This window comes from Grus americana, chromosome 2 (assembly GCF_028858705.1).
Source record: "Grus americana isolate bGruAme1 chromosome 2, bGruAme1.mat, whole genome shotgun sequence".
Lineage (NCBI taxonomy): Eukaryota > Metazoa > Chordata > Aves > Gruiformes > Gruidae > Grus > Grus americana.
The window spans coordinates 51,513,778-51,536,469 of record NC_072853.1 but is presented as its reverse complement, the minus strand read 5'-3'; the positions used below and the strand labels follow the sequence as shown (position 1 = coordinate 51,536,469).

General features: G+C 40.2%; 1 protein-coding gene across 2 annotated transcripts in view; it reads left to right on the top strand.

Moving 5' to 3' along the window:
- LAMA3 (laminin subunit alpha 3) overlaps window positions 1–22,692 on the top strand; it is a 123,669-nt gene that overhangs the window by 41,329 nt on the left and 59,648 nt on the right. The window contains exons 15-29 of one of the 2 annotated variants that reach the window (XM_054817302.1): window positions 1,524–1,658; window positions 3,101–3,238; window positions 3,755–3,801; window positions 4,730–4,829; window positions 6,054–6,106; window positions 6,469–6,574; window positions 8,765–8,864; window positions 9,307–9,463; window positions 12,762–12,894; window positions 14,186–14,328; window positions 15,681–15,781; window positions 15,900–16,053; window positions 17,454–17,614; window positions 20,024–20,132; window positions 22,375–22,472. In XM_054817302.1, the coding sequence (XP_054673277.1) occupies window positions 1,524–1,658; window positions 3,101–3,238; window positions 3,755–3,801; window positions 4,730–4,829; window positions 6,054–6,106; window positions 6,469–6,574; window positions 8,765–8,864; window positions 9,307–9,463; window positions 12,762–12,894; window positions 14,186–14,328; window positions 15,681–15,781; window positions 15,900–16,053; window positions 17,454–17,614; window positions 20,024–20,132; window positions 22,375–22,472 (1,735 nt within the window). Of the gene's footprint in view, window positions 1–1,523; window positions 1,659–3,100; window positions 3,239–3,754; window positions 3,802–4,729; window positions 4,830–6,053; window positions 6,107–6,468; window positions 6,575–8,764; window positions 8,865–9,306; window positions 9,464–12,431; window positions 12,571–12,761; window positions 12,895–14,185; window positions 14,329–15,680; window positions 15,782–15,899; window positions 16,054–17,453; window positions 17,615–20,023; window positions 20,133–22,374; window positions 22,473–22,692 lie in introns of both variants that reach the window. The other variant, XM_054817301.1, reaches the window with a different exon arrangement.

Sequence of the window (22,692 nt, the reverse complement as noted above, 5' to 3'; positions counted from 1 at the left end):
TTAACATTTTTTAATGAAAACCATAAAATCAGGATTCTGTGTTGGTACACACTGTTCAGTGGTTTTAAAATACTTTATTTTTCTTTAGAACTGAATCAAGTAGCAATCTTAAAGCAAATCAAACCCATATTGAATACATTTGAACTTTTAACACCAAAAACTGAAAAGAGACATAGAAGCTTAAAAGAGCATACGAGAACAAATTGTAAAAGACAGATAGAAATAGTTGAAAGTAGAGTCAGTGGGATTACTCAAAACTGCTGCATTTTGCAGCTTGTTCTGTTAAAATAAGCTGCCATGGGTTTAAACGTAAACTAATGCAGCACGCTGCAAACTGTGGTGGAAAGTGAGCAGCCCAGCCTGCTACTCCTGTTTGGAGTTGTCGTCTTCTGAAGGGAGGTAGATCTATAACTTTTTGGCTGCTGCAGCTAGAACTGATCTGTCTGGTCTTGCCTTGCTGAACTAATAGAAGCTTTATTCAATAGGAGTGATATCAAAATAAAGCCTTTAAACAAATCAGTGTTATTAAAATGCAGAGAGAATGCAATATAATGTTCAGCTGGGGGTGAATTCTGGTGTAGGTGATGTTTTTGGAAGCTTCAGTGTTTGTATTTCTCTTAGACTAACTTCCTAGCAAGCCCTGTGTCTTTCCAGGCGTCTTTGAAGTAAACACAGCAAAGTCAGATGTCCTTGGCTGCAGCAGAAAGAGGAATCGAAAGGGGGAACCAGAAACATGAACATGGAACGGAAGATAGTGTTTGTTTTATGTTTCTGTCAGTCAGCCATTTCTGTCAGTCATAAAATCCAAGTGATTAACTGCAATGCTTGGGCTTGTACCTGTGACAGCTGAGGTTCCCAGATGGGCTTCCACTCATGTACCTATAAAGTGTGACCCTGTGTGACAGCCAGCATCGTTTCGATAAAATAGCATGTCTTATCTGTGATAGAGCTGTTAGCCTAAAATAGTGGTAACTCAATGAGAAGTTTGTTGTTATAGTCTGACAACGTGCCTTGTGCATTACATGCAGATTCCTGCAATGCACTGCTTGCCAGCTTGTATTGTAGACTTAAGATGTCGGCAGTTTTTACCTTGTGCATCATTTATTTGTGCATCATTACTGATAAGCTTCTTGTTAGCCATCAGACCTAACCTAGCTTTGTGGATGCTGTTTCTCAGAGGTTCTTTTTTAAAGATGTTAAGTACTTATCTCATGTGACATTCTTTCCGTTGTAAAATGGATTTCTGTCCCTTACTCCTGTGTTTTGCAAGGCATCAAACTAAATCTCTAAACTGTACATTATGGAATTGCAGGAAGAACCTGATTATCAATGGTTGAGAAGGCAATTACAGTATAAGCATCTATTTCAGGATATTTATTTTTGGTGGTAAAATTGTGGATTGTCTGGTTTCCTTGTGATTGCTTTATATTGAAAGGTAACACTTTAGGCAAATTCTGGTTTAAATAACTGCTGGTTTAGACATGTATCTGTGAGGATAGTTATTGTTTTTTTTCTCTGTGCAGAATGTAACTGTGATGCTGTTGGCTCAATGGAGAATACATGTGGTCCTAAAGGTCAGTGTCTGTGCCATACTAACTACTCTGGACTTAGATGTGACCGGTGCGCTCCAGGTTATTACAACTATCCCAGCTGCTTACGTGAGTAAAAGCCTTTCCTCCTTTTACTGGGGTTTCCCTTCTTATTTCTGCAATACAGAAGAAAAAAAAATATCTCAAGTGTATTTCCATCTAAAACTCCCTATGTAACCATGATAGTTTTGTTCCATCCAAAGCTGGCAACAATAACAGTGACGATCCAGGCAGTGTCCAGGCTTCCTGGCAGGCACACCCCCTGGTAGTCCTCCCTGGCACATCATCGCTATTCCTGTGCTAGTTGGATTAATGTGAGCACAGCAATGTTTGGCCTTGGTGCAGTTGTATCTCTCTTTTAAAACATGAAATCTAAAGCTTAGGCTGGGCAATGGGCCTTTTATGAGTTCTGGCTCACTCAACTTATAGAACATAAGCTGTGTTTGGGCTTTTAATATTTGATACACAGTCCTGTACACTTTGAAGCAAGTGCATTAGTGTGTGCTCTTGACATGTGCCAACATCGCACCATAAATCCTGGTCTAGAAGAGCTTGACTCTGCAAATATTCCATCGTATCAATAATTTTTCCTGCCCATGTGGATCAGCTGATCAGGCCCGGAATGCGTGTGTAGGTTTTTCACATCAAGCAGGGGGAAACCTGCAGGCTCTGTCATTAAAATCAGCAAGCTACTTGATCATCATGAACAGGACTGCTCTTTCCTAGAAATCAAAACATTATTAGTGTTAAAGAAGGAATGTATTCTCAGAATTCTGCTGTTACTAATCACCACAACCACAGCAAAAAAAACCTGACAGGTTTGTTCTCTCTCTTCAGGAGACTAGCTACTACTTTACTAAAATAATTGTCATTAACCATTTCACCCTTAGACTCCATCTGAGCAAAGATTAGTCCCTTGGGCTGTAGCAGCATTGTTCTTTTTTGTGGCATTATTCTTATTTACCCTGTGTGTGTAAAGCCATTGCACAACTGAGACGTTGCGTAGGAATCTGAAACAATAAGGCTATTGCATGGTGTACTCCAAGGCTTGCTTCTGGCCTGCTTTGCCCTCAGATCTAAAGGTGTGATAGGCATACAATTTTATATTCTATATTTTTAAGTGCAGGTCTAATTACAGAATTTGCCTGGTGCTTTCTGTAACCCTAAGAAGATCAAGAAAGCAGAAAGCCAAACCCAAGCCTGCTCTTAGGACAAAGAACTCGAGGAAGAGATTTATTACAGTTCCAGATAATCCTAGCCGTTTCTGTCAAGAACAGAGGAAGAAAACAATGCCAAGATGTACAGGTCACCTCAAACTCATAGGTTCCAAGCAGGGGTGAGGACCTTGTAAGTTATGGAAGAACCTTGTTGGCTATTTATGGCCAAAAAAAAAGACAACCACTCTAGACAAACAGTGCTCAAACCTCTACATTACTAAAGTTTTGGAAGGTTATTGCTTGGTATGTACAGGGGGAACCCTCCCACCACTGTCTATGTTTGTTGTTATGTAGCTTGTGAGTGCTCTCCTGATGGTTCCAAGCACAGCACGTGTGAGCCAATGGTGGGGCAGTGCGAGTGTCAAACAGGAGTCACGGGGCGGCGGTGCGACAGATGCCTTTCTGCAGCTGGCAGTTTCCCCTACTGCAAAGGTAACACTTTGAGGGAAAATCCTCCATTCTGATTTGGATTGCCCCCATTTTTATTGCAGCGTTCTCCAGGGCAGTCTGCTGCATGGAAAGTTTTATAGAAACCCACTGAAGTGTGGGGAGGGAGGGACACACCAGGACTACATATGAGATGAGCTTATTCATCGTTCTATACATTATTGCATGAAGTGAACTATAAGTTTAAAACCTTATTTAGATGATCACATAGGAACTTTAAGAGAATGTCTCCTAGTTCTGTAGGTTAGAGCTATATTTTTCCAAGTGACTACTTTGCATACCAAATCAAGTAGTCTAAACCAGGCTAAATACACATTTGAAAAATCATTATTAAAAGCTTCTGCTGGTCTAGAAGTTTAAAGTATTTGAGTCCCTCCAAGATAACCGTGTTAAAAAGCCCTTTCAAACTCACACCTGCTACATTGTACTTCTGCACTACTACATTCCACAGCTTGGTTTTCCAAAGATCTTTCAATGTGTTTGTTTTTTAATTTCATAAAGGTGTCAACAGTGAATGTGACCCTTCAGGCAGCGTTGGTTCTCATTCCGTAAGTATTCTACCACTGCAGCTAACAGTGCATGTTAATAATTCATGTGCCTTTGAACACATTCACTTCATCGCTCAAGTCCTGAAGCCTGCTCTTAGTCTGTGAAAGAATTGCATGAGTTTATTTGCAGATTAAGAGTGGAAATTAACTTTGTGTTTTGTTCTTTGATCATACCAGTGCAATTCGCTGTTGAGGGTGCATTTTTTTTTTATCTTTGATATATAGAATACGCCTACTGTTTATGTCTTCTTGGCATGCTAGAACACTAATATATCCATGCAGATATGCATATAAGCCTATGCATATCTCAAAGACCTTCTTGTTCTGGGTTGCAACAGGCCATTTCAGCATCAAATTAGTCTTGAAAAAATTATTATCTCTTCTTTGTAACTGTTGCTATTCCACTATTTTTGTTATTAATATGGTGATGGTTGTTAGTAGCAGCATATTACCAGAAATCACAGTCATTGCTAAGTATGTAGCAAAGAAGACCTAGATGGTAAGTCTGACCGATGAAAGAGGTGTCTTTGTAGGCTCATGTACACAGCTGTGTGTGTCTTCCACCAATAAAGGAAGGAGTAAATAAGAAAATTAATGATTATATTAAGGAAATTTGTTTTTTAAACTTTTTGTGAAACAGTTAATGCTTTAGAGGAGTTCTAACAAGGCTATAGAAGAATGGAAAGTACATCCATTGGGACATTTAAAATAAATGAGGTATGGAAAAAATACTCAGGGTGGAACAGTTCTGTGCTGATAGTCTGAGATAGAAAGATCTAAGAAGTCTGAATCAGCCTCAGTTTCCATGCATCTGTAAAAGTCAGTAAACTGCCTGACCTGTTAATAATAATAGGTTTTTCTTAGTACTAAAGAGCAGTATGGTTTTTATAAAACAGATGGACCCATATTAACTCCTTTCTGTCATTAGGGCTATTGTCAATGTCTTCAGCATGTTGAAGGTCCTACCTGTAGTAAATGCAAACCGTTGTACTGGAACCTGGCCAAAGAGAACCCTGAGGGATGTACAGGTATGGCTCCGTGACATATTTCTTTGGCTTACGGAATGCGTTAAATTCTTTTGAAAGTCATCTTTATTCACTGTCACCATCTTTGGTGCTCAGTGGCTATCACAACTCTTGTTAATAGCGTGTTTTTCATGCTACTTAATTGTAACACCAAATCACCCATGGTACCAGCAGTTACTTTTAGAAATTAGGCCATAATGTCATGAGTGTTTGCTAGTGCTGGACCAACATGTGCTCTGAGTTACAATGCTGTGTGCTTCATACGGCCCTATGGCAGTTTTACTGGAGTGAGACCAGATTTCTGCCCTTAACACTGAAACCAGAATTTGGCTTATTGTTTTGAGAAAAAGGTGCTTTTTCATTTATTATCATCTCCTAGCTTGTAGGAGAGTGAAAAGCCTTCTTGTGGCCTCAGAGTGTGACAAATCTGTTGTGGTTTATGTCTATATAATACCAACCTGTTTGCAATTTTCAAGGTTTGCTAACAGCGGGTGTGTGTTTTTCAGGCAGACAATAATAATTGTAAAGATTAAAAAGGATGAAGATAAAAAAATCTTTAAAAATTTTTTTTCTCCCCAACTATTTCCTTTCCAACAGGTTCCACCACAACAGCTACCTAGATAGGATGAGTAGCCTTAGAGCCGATACCAATACAGTTACATCTTTGACTCTAAATCTCTAAACACTATACAGTCTAAACATCTCCTCAAAGATTAATTACTGCACTTTTCATGTAATTCATCTTCTCTGCCTTCAACCACAGAGCCAATGCTGGGTTTCACCAAACCTCTAGGTCAGCATAGCTCCTTCCTGCAATATTTGCTTCATTTATATTTCGTACGGAGAATTGAACTGGTCCCAAAGTAGCACTGCAGAATAGAAGGTGACAGTCAGGCAGGAAGACACTGGTTTGCATCAATTGTCTGAATGTTTTTAAGAAAGAAAACAATTGTAAATCCAAACTCAAGACTGGTTTTGTTAAACACAAGTTAGAACACTTTAAAACACTAATAAATCCCACATACACAGAAGTCCTCATTCTTTCTCCTTGGCTTTTTATTCTCACCTTGTGGCAATATCCATCTGCTATTCTGTACCTTCCAGAGTAAAATCCACCTTGTGGCACTATGACTCAAAATTCCAGATTCAGGGTGGTGGGGTTTTTTCCCTGCAAATATCTTGGAAAGACAAAATGCAGATTGTCTTTTTTTTTTTTAATCTGTGCAGCATGCCAGTGTGATGTGACTGGAACACTAAGTGGAGTTGCAGAATGTCAGCAGGTAAAGTGAAATTAAAAGAAAGACATTCATTAAATTGATTTTTGTAAATATAAATTGTTGTAACATTTGGTAAGGTAGGAAACTTAGAACTGATTATTGCTTTTGCACATAAAGTGGCTGGTTTTATACAGCAAAGAAGCAGTTTTATACAGAAGTTCTGAAAAATTTTCATCATCTTGAATTTATGCATTTTCTAGTCTGTTCATTGAAGATGATAAATGGCAGAAGTTATGTCCAGATAATATCTTTTGTTGAGAATAGAATTATTTCCTCTTTAGAATTAGAGAGAACTCCAAGTATTGAAAGATACTGAAAGTTCTGAAAGGTGCTGAAACATTTTGATGAAATTGTTTTCTTCACAGGACAATGGGCATTGTTACTGCAAATCTAATGTTTGTGGAGATTCCTGTGACACTTGTGAACCTGGTTTTTATGCTCTGGAAAACAAGAATTATTTTGGCTGCCGAGGTAAAATGAGTAAAGGCCACCTCTAGTTGCCCATTTGCACTTATCACAAAAGTCTTTAGAATTCCCTAGGTTGTATTTTTAAAATGTGGATGTATTTGTTGAATCACTCACATGCACAGTGTTTTGCATTACTGCTTGTAATTGCTTGTATCTCATGTAACTCCTCCTTTGCCTTCCGAAGGGAGAAAGAACAAGGCAGATGTTACCACTGTGGTTGGCAGCCGCTCTGTGGCTCGCTGGCGTGAGGAAAGGTGTTCCTCTTTGGGTTTGTTGTCCTTCACCTTGCCTTCTCTGGTGCCTCATGTACCACCACTTGTCTGAGGCTTCTCTGTCAAAGCCCGCAGTGAGATTGCATGAGGTGCTGCTAAAGCTGTTGCAGAATCATAGAATCATAGAATCACAGAATGGTTTGGGTTGGAAGGGACCCCAAAGATCATCTTGTTCCAACCCCCCTGCTGCAGGCAGGGACACCCCCCACTAGACCAGGTTGCTCAAAGCCCCATCCAACCTGGCCTGGAACACTTCCAGGGAGGGGGCCTCCACAGCTTCTGTGGGCAACCTGTTCCAGTGCCTCACCACTCCAACAGTAAAGAATTTCTTTCTAACATCCAACCCAAATCTACCCTCTTTTAGCTTAAACCCATTACCCCTTGTCCTGTCACTACACTCCCTGATAAACAGTCCCTCACCATCTTTCCTGTAGGCCCCTTCAGGTACTGGAAGGCCGCAATTAGATCTCCCCGGAGCCGCCTATTCTCCAGGCTGAACAATCCCAACTCTCTCAGCCTGTCCTCATAGGAGAGGACATTATCTTATCAAAGAAGGTATATCTTACCAAATAACTGAGAGTCATTCCTTCTCTCACTCCTCATGAGTTGTGGGGCCAGGGATGGTTGATCCTCCTGCAAGCATTACTTGTAAGAGTGGTAGCTGTCTGTTCCACTTAGCAGTTTTCTAAGGTCTGATGCTGCAATAAGAACTTAAAATGTTACAACGGATACTAGCTTGATTTCTTTTTGCAGGTGTATTCATGTATTGCTTTTGCCCAGGGCTCAATGTGTTTTGAAGCAGAGACAGATGTAGTTGTGATGTGGAGAAAGTTGTCCCTCTTCTGAAGGATACTTGGTCTGCCACGTGTTTTGAGTGACATAGGGCTACTTCAACAGTTCCCTTCTCTCCTTGTCCCCCCACTGTAGATTTAGGTTTGTTAAAATTATTGAAAGCACTTTCACCGACTTCAGTGTGCTTTACACCTGTCCAGGGTTGATGCAAGAGATTTATTTTTAAAGCATTGAAGTACTTCTAACAATCATTTAATATGTGCAAAGTTAAAAATACTGGCTACTGTATCAAACAAAGCTTTCATGCCAATTATGCAAACCAAGGAGCTAATGAAAGGGATCTGGTTTCACAAAGGTGCCAAATACTTTAATTATTCTTGATTTCAGTGACATTATAGGTGCTTCACATGTCTTAGAAAACAGGAGGCTTTTACACTACGATGTAAATATGTGTTTAGGAAGGTTCAACCTTTCAATTCAGCTTGTAATTCTTAGCCTAGACATACTTGCTCCTTACTATGGTATATTTTACCTCGTTACTAGAGATGTCCTTTAGTTTGTGCCACAAGTCCCATCTCCTGTGGAAACTCCTGCAACATTGTTGTCCAGTATTGGTTAAAAATATGCATGTGCTATTATATGAACACATATGTTCTTGTTGTTTTGTAAGAGAAATTAAATATTGGGCTACCAGACTCTGAAAAATTAACGTCTTACAAATTTTGTAAGTTAGGTTTTGGGGTTTTTTAAAATCACTCATCGTGATATCGCTGTAGAAATTCTGACTTGTTAGCAAAACATTTAAATGGCTGTTCTGCAAAACCGTAGTCCTGCATTTAGTAATGTGGCATGGCTTATTACTTGTGATATTTTTTAAAAAGTGGCTTTTGTCAGATTCCAAGGAGAAATAAAGACAACCACAAACATGGAAAGCCAGAAATAATTGCAGTTTACACATGTGTGTTAACAAGTGTTTGAAAAAGTCTGAGGGGAGGGGAATCTGAAGGGCTTGGGATGGAGGAAACGAGTCGATAATGGTGTTTAATTAGCAGAAGCCAGATGTGTTTTCTGATAACTTTTATCACTTTTTTTCTGACGGGATATTTGGCTTCTGCTCTTCGCCTGACAGGCTGTCGGTGTGATGTTGGAGGATCCATCAGCCCGGTGTGTACTGAGCCCTCGGGTGGCTGCCGGTGCAGGGCGCACGTCGTGGGGACGGCCTGTCGGGAGTGAGTCTGGCTGTAGCTCCCGGTAGCTCGCGCTTCAGCATAGTTCTTTTGAAACTGCCCATCAGTCCCTTGCTATGCTTTCATGTGAGATGCTGGATTTGTTGATAAATAAGCTGGGAAATTGTATTAGTTATTGATATTAATTTTGCTGGGCAGTTTTCTTCTGTTATTTTAATATGTTTTTTTAACTTGTGTCCTTAAATAATGAATACCTATTCTGCAGTAGCATTGCATATGTATCTATATATCTATCAAGAGTTACATAGGAAAACGTACAGCTGTAAAAGCTTCTGGAAGCATCTTATCAGCTGTCTTGAACTTATTAGCTGCTATCAGGATTCCTCAGTCATCAGTAGGTCACCTCCCTTCCACCGCTTTATGCTTTTAGATGTAGACCATACAGTGACTTGTAATTCGTTGTTGTTGTTTTTCTCCTTGAAAGGCCTGAAAAAAACTATTTTTTCCCTGATCTGCACCACATGAAGTTTGAGATTGAAGATGGTACTACTGTCAAGGGAAGGGAAATTCGGTTTGGCTATGATCCTCTGGAATTTCCTGGCTTCAGTTGGAGAGGATATGCCCGGATGTCCTCTATACAAGTAAGCTGGTATTTTCCCAAAGGCTTTGGAGTGAAAACATAGGTGTATGGGATATATGTCTCTGTAGTACTGCTATGTGTGTGCAAGGTCATGGAGAAACCGGAAAAAAGGACAGGAACTTACTAATCTGAACCCTTTGGCACTGTATCACTGTTTGGATTAGTGAGTGTTGGTATTATTGTAAATTGGTCATTGCTTTTGCAAATATGTGTTCTTCAGAAATGTTCTTCGAGGGTTTTTTTGAGAGAAATACACATTTTGCAATAGGTGTAAAGAAAAGCACTAGTAGCTTTAAAGTCTGTAATACTAGGTGCAGAAATTGTTGTCATGCCAAAGACAGTGGAAACAGCAGAAGATTGATGCTTGGCTACGTAATTTGAATTACACAGTTCCATGGCAGTCTGTGTCCATAAGACTTCCAGGTACATCATAGTGCTGTCACTGAAGGCTTCTTATACTTGCAACGTATATTGGGCGAAGAAGAGAAAGGCACCAACTTTTATTAGGAATGGTACGTTCACATTACAGCTAACAGGAAAATGTGTGATTCAGTAAAAGCAGCTGTGAGCAGCAGCATATTGGCAACATTTATTTTAGTCTCATGGCAGTCTACAAATAAAGTAAACAGCAGCAGAGGGAATAATAAATCGCATGAAGGTCACCATAATTTAATTGTGTGAGAAGGGACCTGTCTGACTTTGGACTGAACTGCTGAGCAAGTGAACCAGGATTTTAAAACAGTAGATTTGAGTAATAAATGGGAATTGCTTACTCTTCTTAAAAGTAGTACTCTCGTATAGTTGTGTCCAGCCTCCGTAAGTTGTCCAAGGACTAATGGATCACTATAGACTGAGACATAAGCACATAACCATTGCACAAGCATAGTGATTTCCTTTCTGTTCTTCATTTTTCTCTCTTTCCCCTTTACTCTTTTGGCTTTTTTTTTTTATCCCAGAGCTCATATTTGTTGGATCTTCAGAATTACTCCACGTTCACAAATGAAAGCAACTCTCCAGTAGCTGTGATTTCTTAACTTCTCCTTTCTAACTCAGGTGCTTTTTGCATTTCATATCCAGTGGCATTTTGTAAAGAGGTAGTGACAGGGCTTATTCTCTAATCTTGCTAAAAGGGTGCGCTATTTTGCTTACCTGGATAAAGCTTTTCACTCCTGTAAGTAATTCCCAGCTCCAGGCTGTCCTTAGTTAGATCCTTGCATAACTGAGATGGTCTCACATTCTTCATTTCAAGGAACTTTCCTAATTTTGACATAACGTTTCTGTGTCTTGCAGGACCCTGAAATAATCCTCCTGACATTTACTTTGTAGAAGACAAATAGTGTTACCATATCTACCACGCAAAAGGCTAATGTAACAACTTTTTGTGAAAAGAAACTATTTCAATACAATGAAAAGTTTTTGAGGTGAAAAAAATAAGCTGTGTGGGCCCTCAGTGGAGGTTACCGGTGCCCTGTCATGCTGCCAACATGGGTGTCTCATTATAGACTGAGAAGCTGACAGTCGGGCTCAGATTTTAAAGCACTGGCCAGAGTTGCTTAAGTTTGTGACAGAGCTCAAAGGATAATTTGTCCTCACTCCCTGCCTTTGCTTGAAGCCAGGGATCAACATCTCTTCCTCCCTCATTCCTCACATGTCTCTTCTTTCTCTCCCTTCACTGCGTCTTCTAGATTTTCCGTAAAAGCTTAGAAACCATTTTGATAAATCTCACAAAGCATGTTTCTTTATTGCTTTTGCCTTTTCTTTTTTGTTCGTATCTATTTTCCAAGTGTTCCTTCAGTGCCTGTCTTATCCATGTAGTATCCTTCAGAAGTCATCCTTCTCCATTTCAAACAACACTTGTAAAACCTTCCTCTACTTGTCTGTATTTTCCACGCTGGCCCACTGCCCTTCTGCCATCACCTAGATTTTAGCTATCTGGTCTCTGTAGATCTCTCAGCCCTGCTATCTGTCGTATGTCTGTCTTCACTTTCTGCTTTGCTTTTCTATTAAGAAGGTGGAGGTCTTTGGGATGATGATGTCAGAACTGAGGAATGTACAGTCAGAGCAGCATATGGAAGCTGGCAATCTTGCATTTATTGTAGCTTTTAGGGGTAAGAGAAAATGAGGCTTGTGCTCCATTCTCAAATGTATGGAACAGAGAAAACCTGTACGCGTTTAGGGAAGCAGAATGGACCACAGTGGTGGGGAGGTCACTGTACCACAAGCATCTTGGAAAGGGACAGCGAGAGGATTGTGACAGGTGGACTGGTAGGAGTTGGATTATGAGGAGAGCTTTAGCATTTAGGATGGAAAGAAGGAAGCCAAACCTTTGAGGCTGCAGCAATCCGACTTTTTCCTAATCCACCACCAACCTTTGCACATGTGTCTGCTGATCCTGTTGCTCTGCAAACCAGATAGTGAGGGCTGTGGGAATGCAGCCTCCTGTGGGCTCGGGAACCGCGTGGCTCCGGAGGCGTCAGTTCAGCCCCAGGGCAAAGAGAGCCATGCATGGTATCGCATCGCTAAGAAACCAAGGGATCTGGTGGAGGAGGGAAGAAGTTTCAGTGATGGTCTGAGATGTCTGCGTGCTGCGAAGCGTTGTGTGTGATCTCAGACTACGATCGGTGATTCTGGCCTGCTCCTTGGGAAGCCAGGAATACGGACAGCCCTTGATACCATATGCCTCCTTTATGGCACGGCAGGGGAGAACAGTAAAAGACTGTCCATGTATCAAGGTGCAATATCAACACACATCTTAGTTCAGCCATTCTGTGTCTTTCTGGATAAGCTATTATTCAACAAGAGTTTTGTTTCACAGGAGGGTTTTTCCTATATTCTTTTGTTTGCTGCCCGAGCCTTTCCTTTCTGTTATGGAGTTTGTCTTTGCCAAATGGTTTTTCTTTCTTTGGGTGCTAGTAACAAATAATATACTTTCCTTTCCTCCTTTTTCCCTTTCTTTTTATTTTTCCCAGCCAGAGGTGGTTGTGCCTATCACTGTGGCTTCCCCTAAGCTCTTCCACCTAGTCCTCCGCTATGTCAGCCTGGGCTCAAAAACCTCTAAAGGGAAGATCTCAGTTGCTGAGGGAAAACATTTTGGCACTAATTATACTTGTAAGTGAATGAATTTTCTCACTAGGCTTGCCTGTCTTCCTCTGTCGTACACCAGCATTGCTGTTCCAGTATATACTTGTCTGCATGTGCGTTTTTCTTGTAGAACTTTAGTATGGTGCTTGCATGGCTTCTAACTGTTCCTCTATTCAGCACTTTACGGCTGTTTTTGTTTATTAACTTCCATTTTTCAGAATGAAGTGAGGATTACTTTGAATGTGGAAAAATCAGACCTCTACTTATTTCGCATTATCCTGAGGTATATTAACCCTGGAGGTGAAACATTATCTGGTCGCATATCTGCTTGTCAATCTCAGCCTGAAACAGGTAGGTGCAACTCAGCGGCACAACAGATCAGATGAATGTTAGATCAGAGGAGGCTTTTCAAGGTAGAGCTAAATTAAATTTCTAATGTCGCTTAAAAATGCTTCACTTTTAACATTGTTGGTGCTTTTGTGTTTTTCTTAATGTATGTTGCCGTGTAATTGATGTGGCTGTGATTGCATGAAACCCCTGCTTACAGCAGTAATCAACGTTTGTTCTCTCGGATGTTTGCCAAGCTTGGTACTTTCAGCTCTGCACTTAGCAGCTCTGAATTGTGTGTTTTACGAAGCTTTTAAAGAAGAGATAACAGCACTTATTTTGGTTTAGTTGCCTTTAATATTTCAGTTTAAAGGTGGCTTCTGCCTTCATTCCATGAATAACATTTATTTAATGATTAATCCAATCTACCAAGTTAGCTCTGATTATAGACCTCAACAGCACGTGATGCCTTTTTGGCCGTGATAAAAGATAAGTGCTCCATATCCTTTGCATGGTGGAGGCATACCAAGCCCATATGCAGAATTATCTCTTATTATGCCTGACTTCAGCATACTGATGGGAGCTAATGGAGTTTAGTCATAAATCCGTCTAGTAATTCAGAGGAGACAAAACTGAAGACTTCCCAGATATCACTCAGGAGAGTGGCAGCAGCTTGTGGTCATGTCTAGCTTGTATTGCCTGGGAGGCAGGGAACCAACTTTTGTCCGTGTCCGGGGAGTTCAAAGAGGAAACCTTTAATATTCATAACAATTGATCCTCATGACTTCTCTTTGACAAAGCATAGTACAGCTACGTTTCTGTTGTACGTCACCTCTGCCCAGAAGTTTACCCTCAGTTATTATCTGTAACTAAACATTTTAGTTTAGATGCATTTTAGATCCAGTGTCTGAAATATTTGGCTGAAAGTCACATGAGAACAGCCTTGTGTCAACTGAACATACTGTCAGTCGGTGCAGAGACGGGTTGAATAGAAAATAATGGAAGGGGAAAGTGAAGAAGCAAGCGTTTCAGAATATTGCAAAGTAGGCCATTACCAGGGCAGAGCTCTGCTATTTCTGAACCAATTTTTGCTCAGGACTAATGTGAACCAAGACAACAACCACTGCATAGCTCTGTAGATTATTGTGTGTGGTCAAATGCGCTGTTAATACATATTGACAGGAAAGCATTGATCAGCTCCTGTTAGACCAAGTTTAATGGATGAAATCATCAGTCCAGCGCACTAAGCAACTAGAGACGTTATACACAGTCCCTTATTTTTTTAATTAATTTTTTTTTTCTTTTCTGCTGGCAGGGGCTGCTCAGAGCAAAGAGTTTATCTTCCCACCCAGCAAGGAGCCAGCTTTTGTCACAATCCCAGGAAAAAGCTCCGCAGAGCCTTTCTCACTGGTTCCAGGCATGTGGACTGTCAGCATAATGGCAGAGGAAGTCCTCTTGGTAAGAAAACAATTGAGGAAAGAAAGTGCTTGAAGGCTGTCATGATAGTATTGCCCTGGAGTTATTTGCCTTGAAGAACCCTGCAAGCAATTGGAATTCAGTACCAGTGAAAAGAGTATAGCAGCAGAATATCATTATGAAAATTTACAGTTCTGCCTCTTATTTATTTTTTTTTCTTCTCTGACTTTCACCTGCCTTAATTTTTCTTGTGCTTACAGACGTTAAGTCTGTCTGGAATCTGTATCTTCAAAGGATAAAGAAATATTAACATACAGCACAATTGGCTGAGCATAAATGCTCACAGAAATTCATAATTCTTACATATCAGATGTCATATCTAAAGGTTGGCTCAGCCACAGATAACCAAGGCCTTAGTTTCTTGACAAAGATTCTTCAGAAAAGTATTGTAAGATATGCTGCATGATTAGCAGGTCATTTTCTAAATGTTTTTATCCTCCCATCATTACTCTCACTCACTAAAAAACTGAAAAATTTTCTGACAGCAGTTCTGAGAAATTGCTATAAAATACCAAATTGTTTGAGATGATAATTTATGAGAAACCTTAAACATGTATGATCGCAAAGACAGCATACTGACATTCAAACATACATTGTATAGGGTTAACAAGTAGCCAGTGTCTTTAGTCATTTAGCCTGGGGCTCTGTTAAATTTATGGAATACCACATAAAATGTTATTAAAGTGCTTGCAAACATATTTCTTGCTGAAAATGACAGTAGTTTTGGTGCCTGGTTTTTTTACTAATAACTTTAAAAAGGAATTTATTAATGATCTTAGCCCAGCATGTTCTCACCGTAACAGTTTTTATAAATAAGCTCTCATTTGTTAATTTAAGTAGGCAAGGCAGAGCAAAAATATACCGGCTTTTGAAGCACAGCTTAATAGATTACATGGAATATTTTTATGAAGTCACCTGGGATACGTGAATCTCCCTTGCAGAGTCACGCAGGGGTGAGTTGTGTGCATGTGGATTGCATGCAGGGTGAGAACTGCGCCCAGCTGGCTGTGCGTCACCACGCCGTGGGGAAGCTCCTTTACGAGTACTGTCTTGTACAGCACACGCTGGGAGAGTGGCCGCAGAGTTTCCCTGCTCACGGGGCAGCTGCCCTCGTCCCATCTCTACGAAGGTACAACTAGAGTTAGGGAGACACATTCTGATGCTATTGGCCCATGTAACAACAACAACAACAAAATCCACATCTTGCAGATATCCTCTGTAAAAATTATTTATGATGTGGTTGGTTTTGTTCATTACTACATTGTGACAGTCTAGAGATGTTCCTTTTGTCATTTTCTGCATGGTCTTGCATTTGTTGTGTTCTTTGTTCTTAGGATTATATGGTGCTGTTACCGAGTGACTACTACGAAGCATCCATCTTGCAGATACAAGTTACAGAGCCTTGCACCTATTCAGGACGTGCTTCAACAGAACAGTCAGTATATATGCTACAGAATAAACAGGTGCCTTGGGTTATTTAGTTATTATCCTGCTGCACTTGAAAACAATAATCATCCTGTGTTTTGTTTGGTTGTTGTTGTTTTTTGTGTAAGCTGCTTGCTGTATCAGCATTTACCATTGGAAAGGTTTTCCTGCGTCCTTGGTTCAGAGGCAGCGTATTTCAGACATGGGGGAGAGTACGGAAGAATCCCTGTGCGACAGCCAACTCCTGATCAACCAGTGATGACCCATATCAGCGGAAGAGAGGTCAGATTCCTACCTGCTAACTGCAGTCCCGTATGCACTGTTGCCTATAAACCCACCGGAATAAAATGATTGCAGATTTACAGCTCAGGATTTGCAGATCTGTAACGCATTCCTAAAACAAACTCTGCTCCAAGTTCTGCATTTTGTACAGAAACGTGTAAATGGATCATGTAAGCAGATTTATAACTGTGACTAGAGTGGACATTTCACTCTGACAAAAGTATTTAATTAAATAAAAACTCCCTCTGCTTTAGGCATACTGGATTGTTCAGCATACTGTTTAATTGTGGCAGAAATAGCGTGATGGTTTGTCAGCAGAAATGGTGTACATACATCACTCTAATTTAATCTTTTTTTTTCCTTAAATAGCTATACTTACGTAAAATGTTTGCTGTACTAAAAATCAAGCAGAAGCAGTTATACCACTGCAGTAGGTTCATTGAAAGAGAAATGTATGTTATATGAAATGAAAAGTTATACTAGAAGTGTGTTTGGTAAAAATAAGGTATTTTATCATGTCCGTGATAATTACATGTAAAATGATTATTGCTCTCTATTGCTGTGCTTGGATATTGCTTTTAAAAATACCAAGTGCAACAAGAATACTTACATGCCACAGGCCCTGGTGCTTTATCACTGATGCATGTGCAAAACTTTACTGGTATGAATAATTGCAATGAAGTCAAGCGGGCTGTTGACAGAATTATTTACATGTTTAAGTGTTCATAGCCTAAGGAAATATTGAGAAAAACCAGTTTAAAATTGAAAATAATTATATAGCCAACTGTAGCAAAGTCTGTAACCACAGCACTTTCCATGCAACTACTTTGAAGTATTTTGCATCTAATATTGTATTAATGAATTCATGCAGGTAAACTAAAAGAAAAACTCGATGCCTCAGAAAGTGGTGTTAGGTGTTTGCTGGGGAAAATGCTTTCACTCTTTGTAGGGAATCAACATACAGCACTGCTGTAGTAGGAATTATGTTCCTGGGAATTTTTTTTTTCAGTGGACAAGTAGACTCAGTTTTTATATGTTATTAAAGATAGCTTGGAGATGACAGTGGTAATTTTTTAGAATCATTAACGTTTCCTCACTGGTACTTTCTACTGGGGAGAAGAGAAATAATAATATACTCATTTCCTATGCTTATTTTACAGCCTTCCTAGAACTGTTATAATGGCAGCTGTTTCTTGAACTTGGTTGACTCTTATTAGTGGACAAAGTGGTATTTATAAGCATTGCTTCCATTCTGCTGGGTGTCTTTTGCTGAGGCATTACAGGATTGGCCCTGGACTAATGCTGACTGGTCAGCTTGCAGGGCAGGAAAAGGGAGTTTCCTGCAAGAAAGGGAGTGAGAAATCTAATGGCTTTTTTCTTTTTCAATGATCTTGACCTAGGTCAATTTACAGATGACCATAAATGTACCTCAAGTCGGTCGCTATGTTCTGGTTTTTGAATATGCCAATGAAGACAATCAGTTATACACTGCCGAGGTAATAATACATAGCCCTGGACCTGTCACTGAAGGCAGAGTGAGAATATATAGTTGTAAATACAGGTGAGAATTTCTGAAGTAATCACTAAATGATTAAATAAGCATTTGGGATATAATTATACTTTTTATATATTGGAATACATTTTACTATGTAGATTGTTTGAATTTTAGGGTGATTTAAAAGCAAGTACATGATTCTGTGTATGGAATTACAGATTTTAATTCTCTCTGTGCAATCAGCTCATTAAATATTGCTACTGTTTCAGTGAACTGTTTTCCTATACAAAGGGTTACTTTTTTATATACATTCATAAATCCTCATAAACTATTAATCTCCGAGTCCAGTGGAAGAGCATTACTGTTGGCTGCGGATGCCTGTGCTGGTTTTATTTAGTTGAAAACATGTCCAAGGGCTTTGCCTATAAAAAATGTAGCAGCCAGTTTTACAGGAGCATTCCCACTGTTTCTAACAAGATCTGCTGAAGCAGAAGTATAAAGGTCTCTGAAATTCTGAGTGTAGCCATCGTCTGGCTGTTAGGCTGCAGGCACGGTCTACATCCAAATCCTTCTTTATCCTTGTTGACTACTGAGGCTACTGCAGACGTTTCTGCATGAGAGATTTTGTCTGTCCTGAGCAAGATTGTCTTTAACACTTGAGCGTTTCAGCTTATGACTCAAATTAGGATTGTGATCCTGCAGCACCCTTGGGAGAGCCTACCCAGTGCCAGGGGACTACAGACGTGCATACATTTTTCCCGTGAGCCAAGTGTTTGGCAGATTGGAGGCTTAGGGATATTCAGGATGAAATTGCCCAGTTAAGAAAAATCATTTTCATCAGCAAGTTTGTGATAAAGAGCAGAGCTATGTGGAGCAGTGACCTTGCCAGGTTATTGCTGGGGAAAGCTCTTATTTTAGCCTGTTACGTAACACTTTGAGTGTTACTGAACTGCTTGCTATAAATCTTCCATTTTATTGCTTTTTTTTCCCCCCAAACACATTTTATGGGCTAATTTTGAACATACTTGTTTGTTCATATGATACTGTAAGAACTTGCTCAGTAAAATACAAAGCCCTTGCTACTTTAATGTGGCAATGCAGTAAATCCCTTCTGCAGCCATTCTGCATGAAGCTAATGGTCACGTTGCAAGTAAGTTGCTGTGTCATCTTTCCTAAGCAGGAAGCTACAGGTGTCTTCTGTTAAAAAATAAATCAAGAAATGACATAGTGAGGTACATGCAGATAAGAGTAACTTGTAGAATCAGGAATATATTGTGTCAGATCTTCTTACAGCTCTGTGAGCTTAATTATTCCCAATAAGAGAGTAAAACATTGGAAGCTTCCAGCAAATCACAAATAAGGAACCTGTGTTTCTCCAGTCTTAAATGGCCCTAGCCCTGAGCTGACCTTATTTCTGAGCTGTGCTCTAAACAAGAATGCAAATTCCACATTACCTGGTTCATAGAGGAGAAATAGAGAAGCAGTCGTATAGTGGTTACAGCTTCTCACCCACAGCTGACTGGCCTAGCTGAGCAGAAGTGCAGAAGAAAGAAAAGAAATTAGAGCCTTATATGACTTCTCTTTAGCAAAAGCAAACTGTTGCTACTTTTGACAAGTTGCAGGGGTCACGGTCCCTGAACAAGGCAGAGTTCAAAGGCTTTAGTAAGACTCTTCCTCTTAGTGTGTATTGGTCTTTACCAAAGATGCGCAGCCAATTGAAGGTAGTCAGTAAGAGGCAAACCTACATTTTTTCATTTGTATCAAGGAACATTTCAGTGTAGAGGTAGCTTCCTAAAATCAAGACTTGCCCAGCTGCCATTGTGTGGGTGAGAGGTGCTGATCTGCACCATCAATGGCGCATGGCAGTAGCGGAAAGCAGCTGCTGGTGCATGCTGGCAGCTCAAGGAGCACGGCTTAGGCACAGAATATTAGTTACACGCCATGTTACACAGCTTGGAAACCTCTGCAGATAGCACATATGTCTATTTGTCTGTGGTGAGGCACTGGAACAGGTTGCCCAGAGAAGTTACAGATGCGCCATCCCTGGATGTGTTCAAGGCCAGGTTGGATGGGGCTTTGGACAACGTGGTCTAGTGGAGGGTGTCCCTGGCCATGGCAGGGGGGTTGGAACTAGGTGATCTTTGGGGTCCCTTCCAACCCAAACCATTCTGTGATTCTATGATTCTGCTTAAAGCAGTAGCTCAAATGGAGATGTGAGCTGAGGTCTGGAGGTTTGGGCTCTGGGCAGGTCAACTCACAAAGGACAAGCAGTATTTTGTACATGGTACATCCTTTGTCTCACTAGTGAAGATACTGCATGTTCACCAGTAGCCAAAGGTAGTTGTTACTTAGGATTCAGCAGGACAGCTAGGCACCAGCGATGAGGCTAGCCAAAAGCTAGGCAGCTGAGCTAGGTGATAGCTTAAACAATGGCAATGCCAGCAGGCTTATTTTTAATCCTGCTTTCTGTCTCAGTTTCCTTTGTCGCAGCGTTGTAGTTGATGACAGGAATCGCATTGCAGCCTATGACCTTCTAGCAGATACAAAGATACATCTTAAGGCATCGTCAATTAATTTTCTTCTGGTAAGTTTGCATTTTCTTTTCCCTTTTGTAATACTTGCCCCCTGAGTGGGTATAGAGAGATACTTTTCTCCCTGTGTTCACATGCTGTATGGTAAGGTATGAAATGATGTATATTAGATGCTTGAAGATGTTTGTTTATATATACTCAGAGAATCCTGATGTAAACTTGATCAGTTTCAGAGATAAACAGAAATTTGCCTTTCTTGGCAAGGGTTTTTCCAAATCTCTTGTGCTTTATTTCAGTTCCCCCCACTTTCTACATGTAAACTTTAAATCAAAAATCTTCTGGTAGCTTTTATACATCATCTTTTTTGGTTTTTTTCCTAATCTTTCACTTTTTTAAAAATTCTCAAAACCCATGTGGGAGTTTCCTGGGTCTCTTACAAAATTCAGGTAATAAATGCATTCATTTCAGGTAATAAATGCATTCATTAGTCATATCACTTTTACATAATTTGAATAAAAAGCCAGCACTGCCCTCTCTTGTCCACACCAGGAATACATTTTTCTGGACACTGAATTTTCTTCTATGTTGCTTCTGTTTTCTATTTTAGAAACATAAGGTGAGTTACATGGTTGATTAAAATCTAGAGTTGAAACCCAGCTATAAACATAGTTTCATTGAACTATTAGGATTAACAACTGATACAAGCTTTCTTAATTTCATGAGACAGTGTTCAGTGTGAACAAAAACCATTTAAATTGTTTGTCAGTTCCCTGCAGCTGTCCTAACAAGTTCCATATCCAAAAGACATTGATATTATTAGTCCGTATCCCCACATGTGGAAGTCTCTGTGCTAAGAATCTCTCTATTTTTATTTCTAAATTTTAGTTTTCATGCTCTGAATAACTTGCTGCGTGATAGATTTCAATATTCTCTTGAGATACAGGAAATATTCCCCCCCGTTAAATGTAAAGCCTACGCTTAGGAAAAGATAGGAAGAAGGGGGGAAAGAAGAGCTTCTGGAATATGAACACTAATCACAGAGTCAATGGCAGCAGCTTTGGAGTTAGAGACCCTTGTGCGACCCCCTGTGATGTAGACCAGAGAGGCAAAGGGGAACCACCCCCCAAGGCTGGAGTTCAGAAATCTGGTCTAAATAAAGGGGGAATGGGGTTCTTGAAGTCAGCTTTCAAGGGAGGCTCTTACAACTTGCTAGTCTTTCTCTCACACTGATGCATATGAGCTGTCTAGACCCAGCCCATGTTTCACGCTGACTTTTTAGGTGCTCATGAAGTGGAGTTCAAAGCTTCGGAATCTACCCTTGCTCTGCTGCAGTGGGCTGGAGCCCTGTGGGCCATTACATGCAGGACAGGCACAATGTTTGCTGCTCAGGAAAAGGGACTTCTAGCACTCTGCCTTCTAGCTTATAAAGGGTCTCTAGTCCCTGCTCGCTACTGCTAAAACACAAGCTGAGCTCACTTAGGACCTGCTTCTAAACTGAATCACTTTGCACATTAATGAATTCTCCCTATGCAATTTTTATTTATACTAATACATGGTGCCAGTTGTCTTACTGCTTATCAGGCATTTTTATTCTCCTTTTCAAGTAGTTCATGCACAAGTTTTGTAACCTGCACTTAGGTATTTTGTAAGTGCAGGTAATATATTTTTTTAGTGCAAACTGTTCTGTCTACCCACAAGCCTCCCATTATGTCCTTTCCACCATGGCTACAGCAGGACTACCAGAGCTTCATGTGCTCATGTCTAGTTTCAGTTAAAAAAAACCCCGTCATATGAGGTCCCATTGGCTTTTAAAATGAGTTCTGAATCTACTGGGAGAAATTGTGGTGTCTCTGAAACTCACTCCTATGGACTTTGTGTGAGCAAGTGTTCATGCCTGCATTTCAGAAGGTCTAGGAATTCCCCCAGGGTCCAAAAGTCTCTAACACCAAAGGTGAGGTCTATTCTCTCCCACCTCTGTACGCTTCTTGCCTAGTTTCTGACCCCAAGAGCTGGTCTTCTGTCATTCTCATTGCCATACATATACTTATGTATTAATTTATTTAACTTCTGAAAAGCCAGTATTCCCCTGGGAAGGACACTCAACACTGAGGCATTCAAGTGCAGGCAGGTAAAGGAATCCAAAATCTTGTGGGAACGTGACAGAAGATGGCTTTGAGCTCAGTTGTCCCCATGCTAAAACTAGGCTTCATCCTTGCCTTTCAGGCCTGGCCCTGTTATTTATGATATTAATTGTTAAATCATAAATATATTAATTGCCTTGTGCTTATTTTTCAGCACAAGGTTTGTATTATATCAGCTGAAGAATTTTCTCCAGAATATGTGGATCCTAAAGTACAGTGCATAGCTGCTTACAGGAGTACCCCTGATGGAAGGTAACTTGGTTGGGTTTATCCTTCGTATTTTCTGAAGAAGGCCTTGCAAGGCAAACTAAATGGGATTGTAATTCTTTTGAATGAACCTTTGCTCAGTGACTCACAGGTGATTTATAGGCCACTTTTGCAAAGTAGTATTTGTAAGAAAGCTGAAGTGTTAGTGTTAATCTAGACAGTCTTTGTGCAGGATTTTGTTAATACTAGCCTCTTCCTGGCCCGT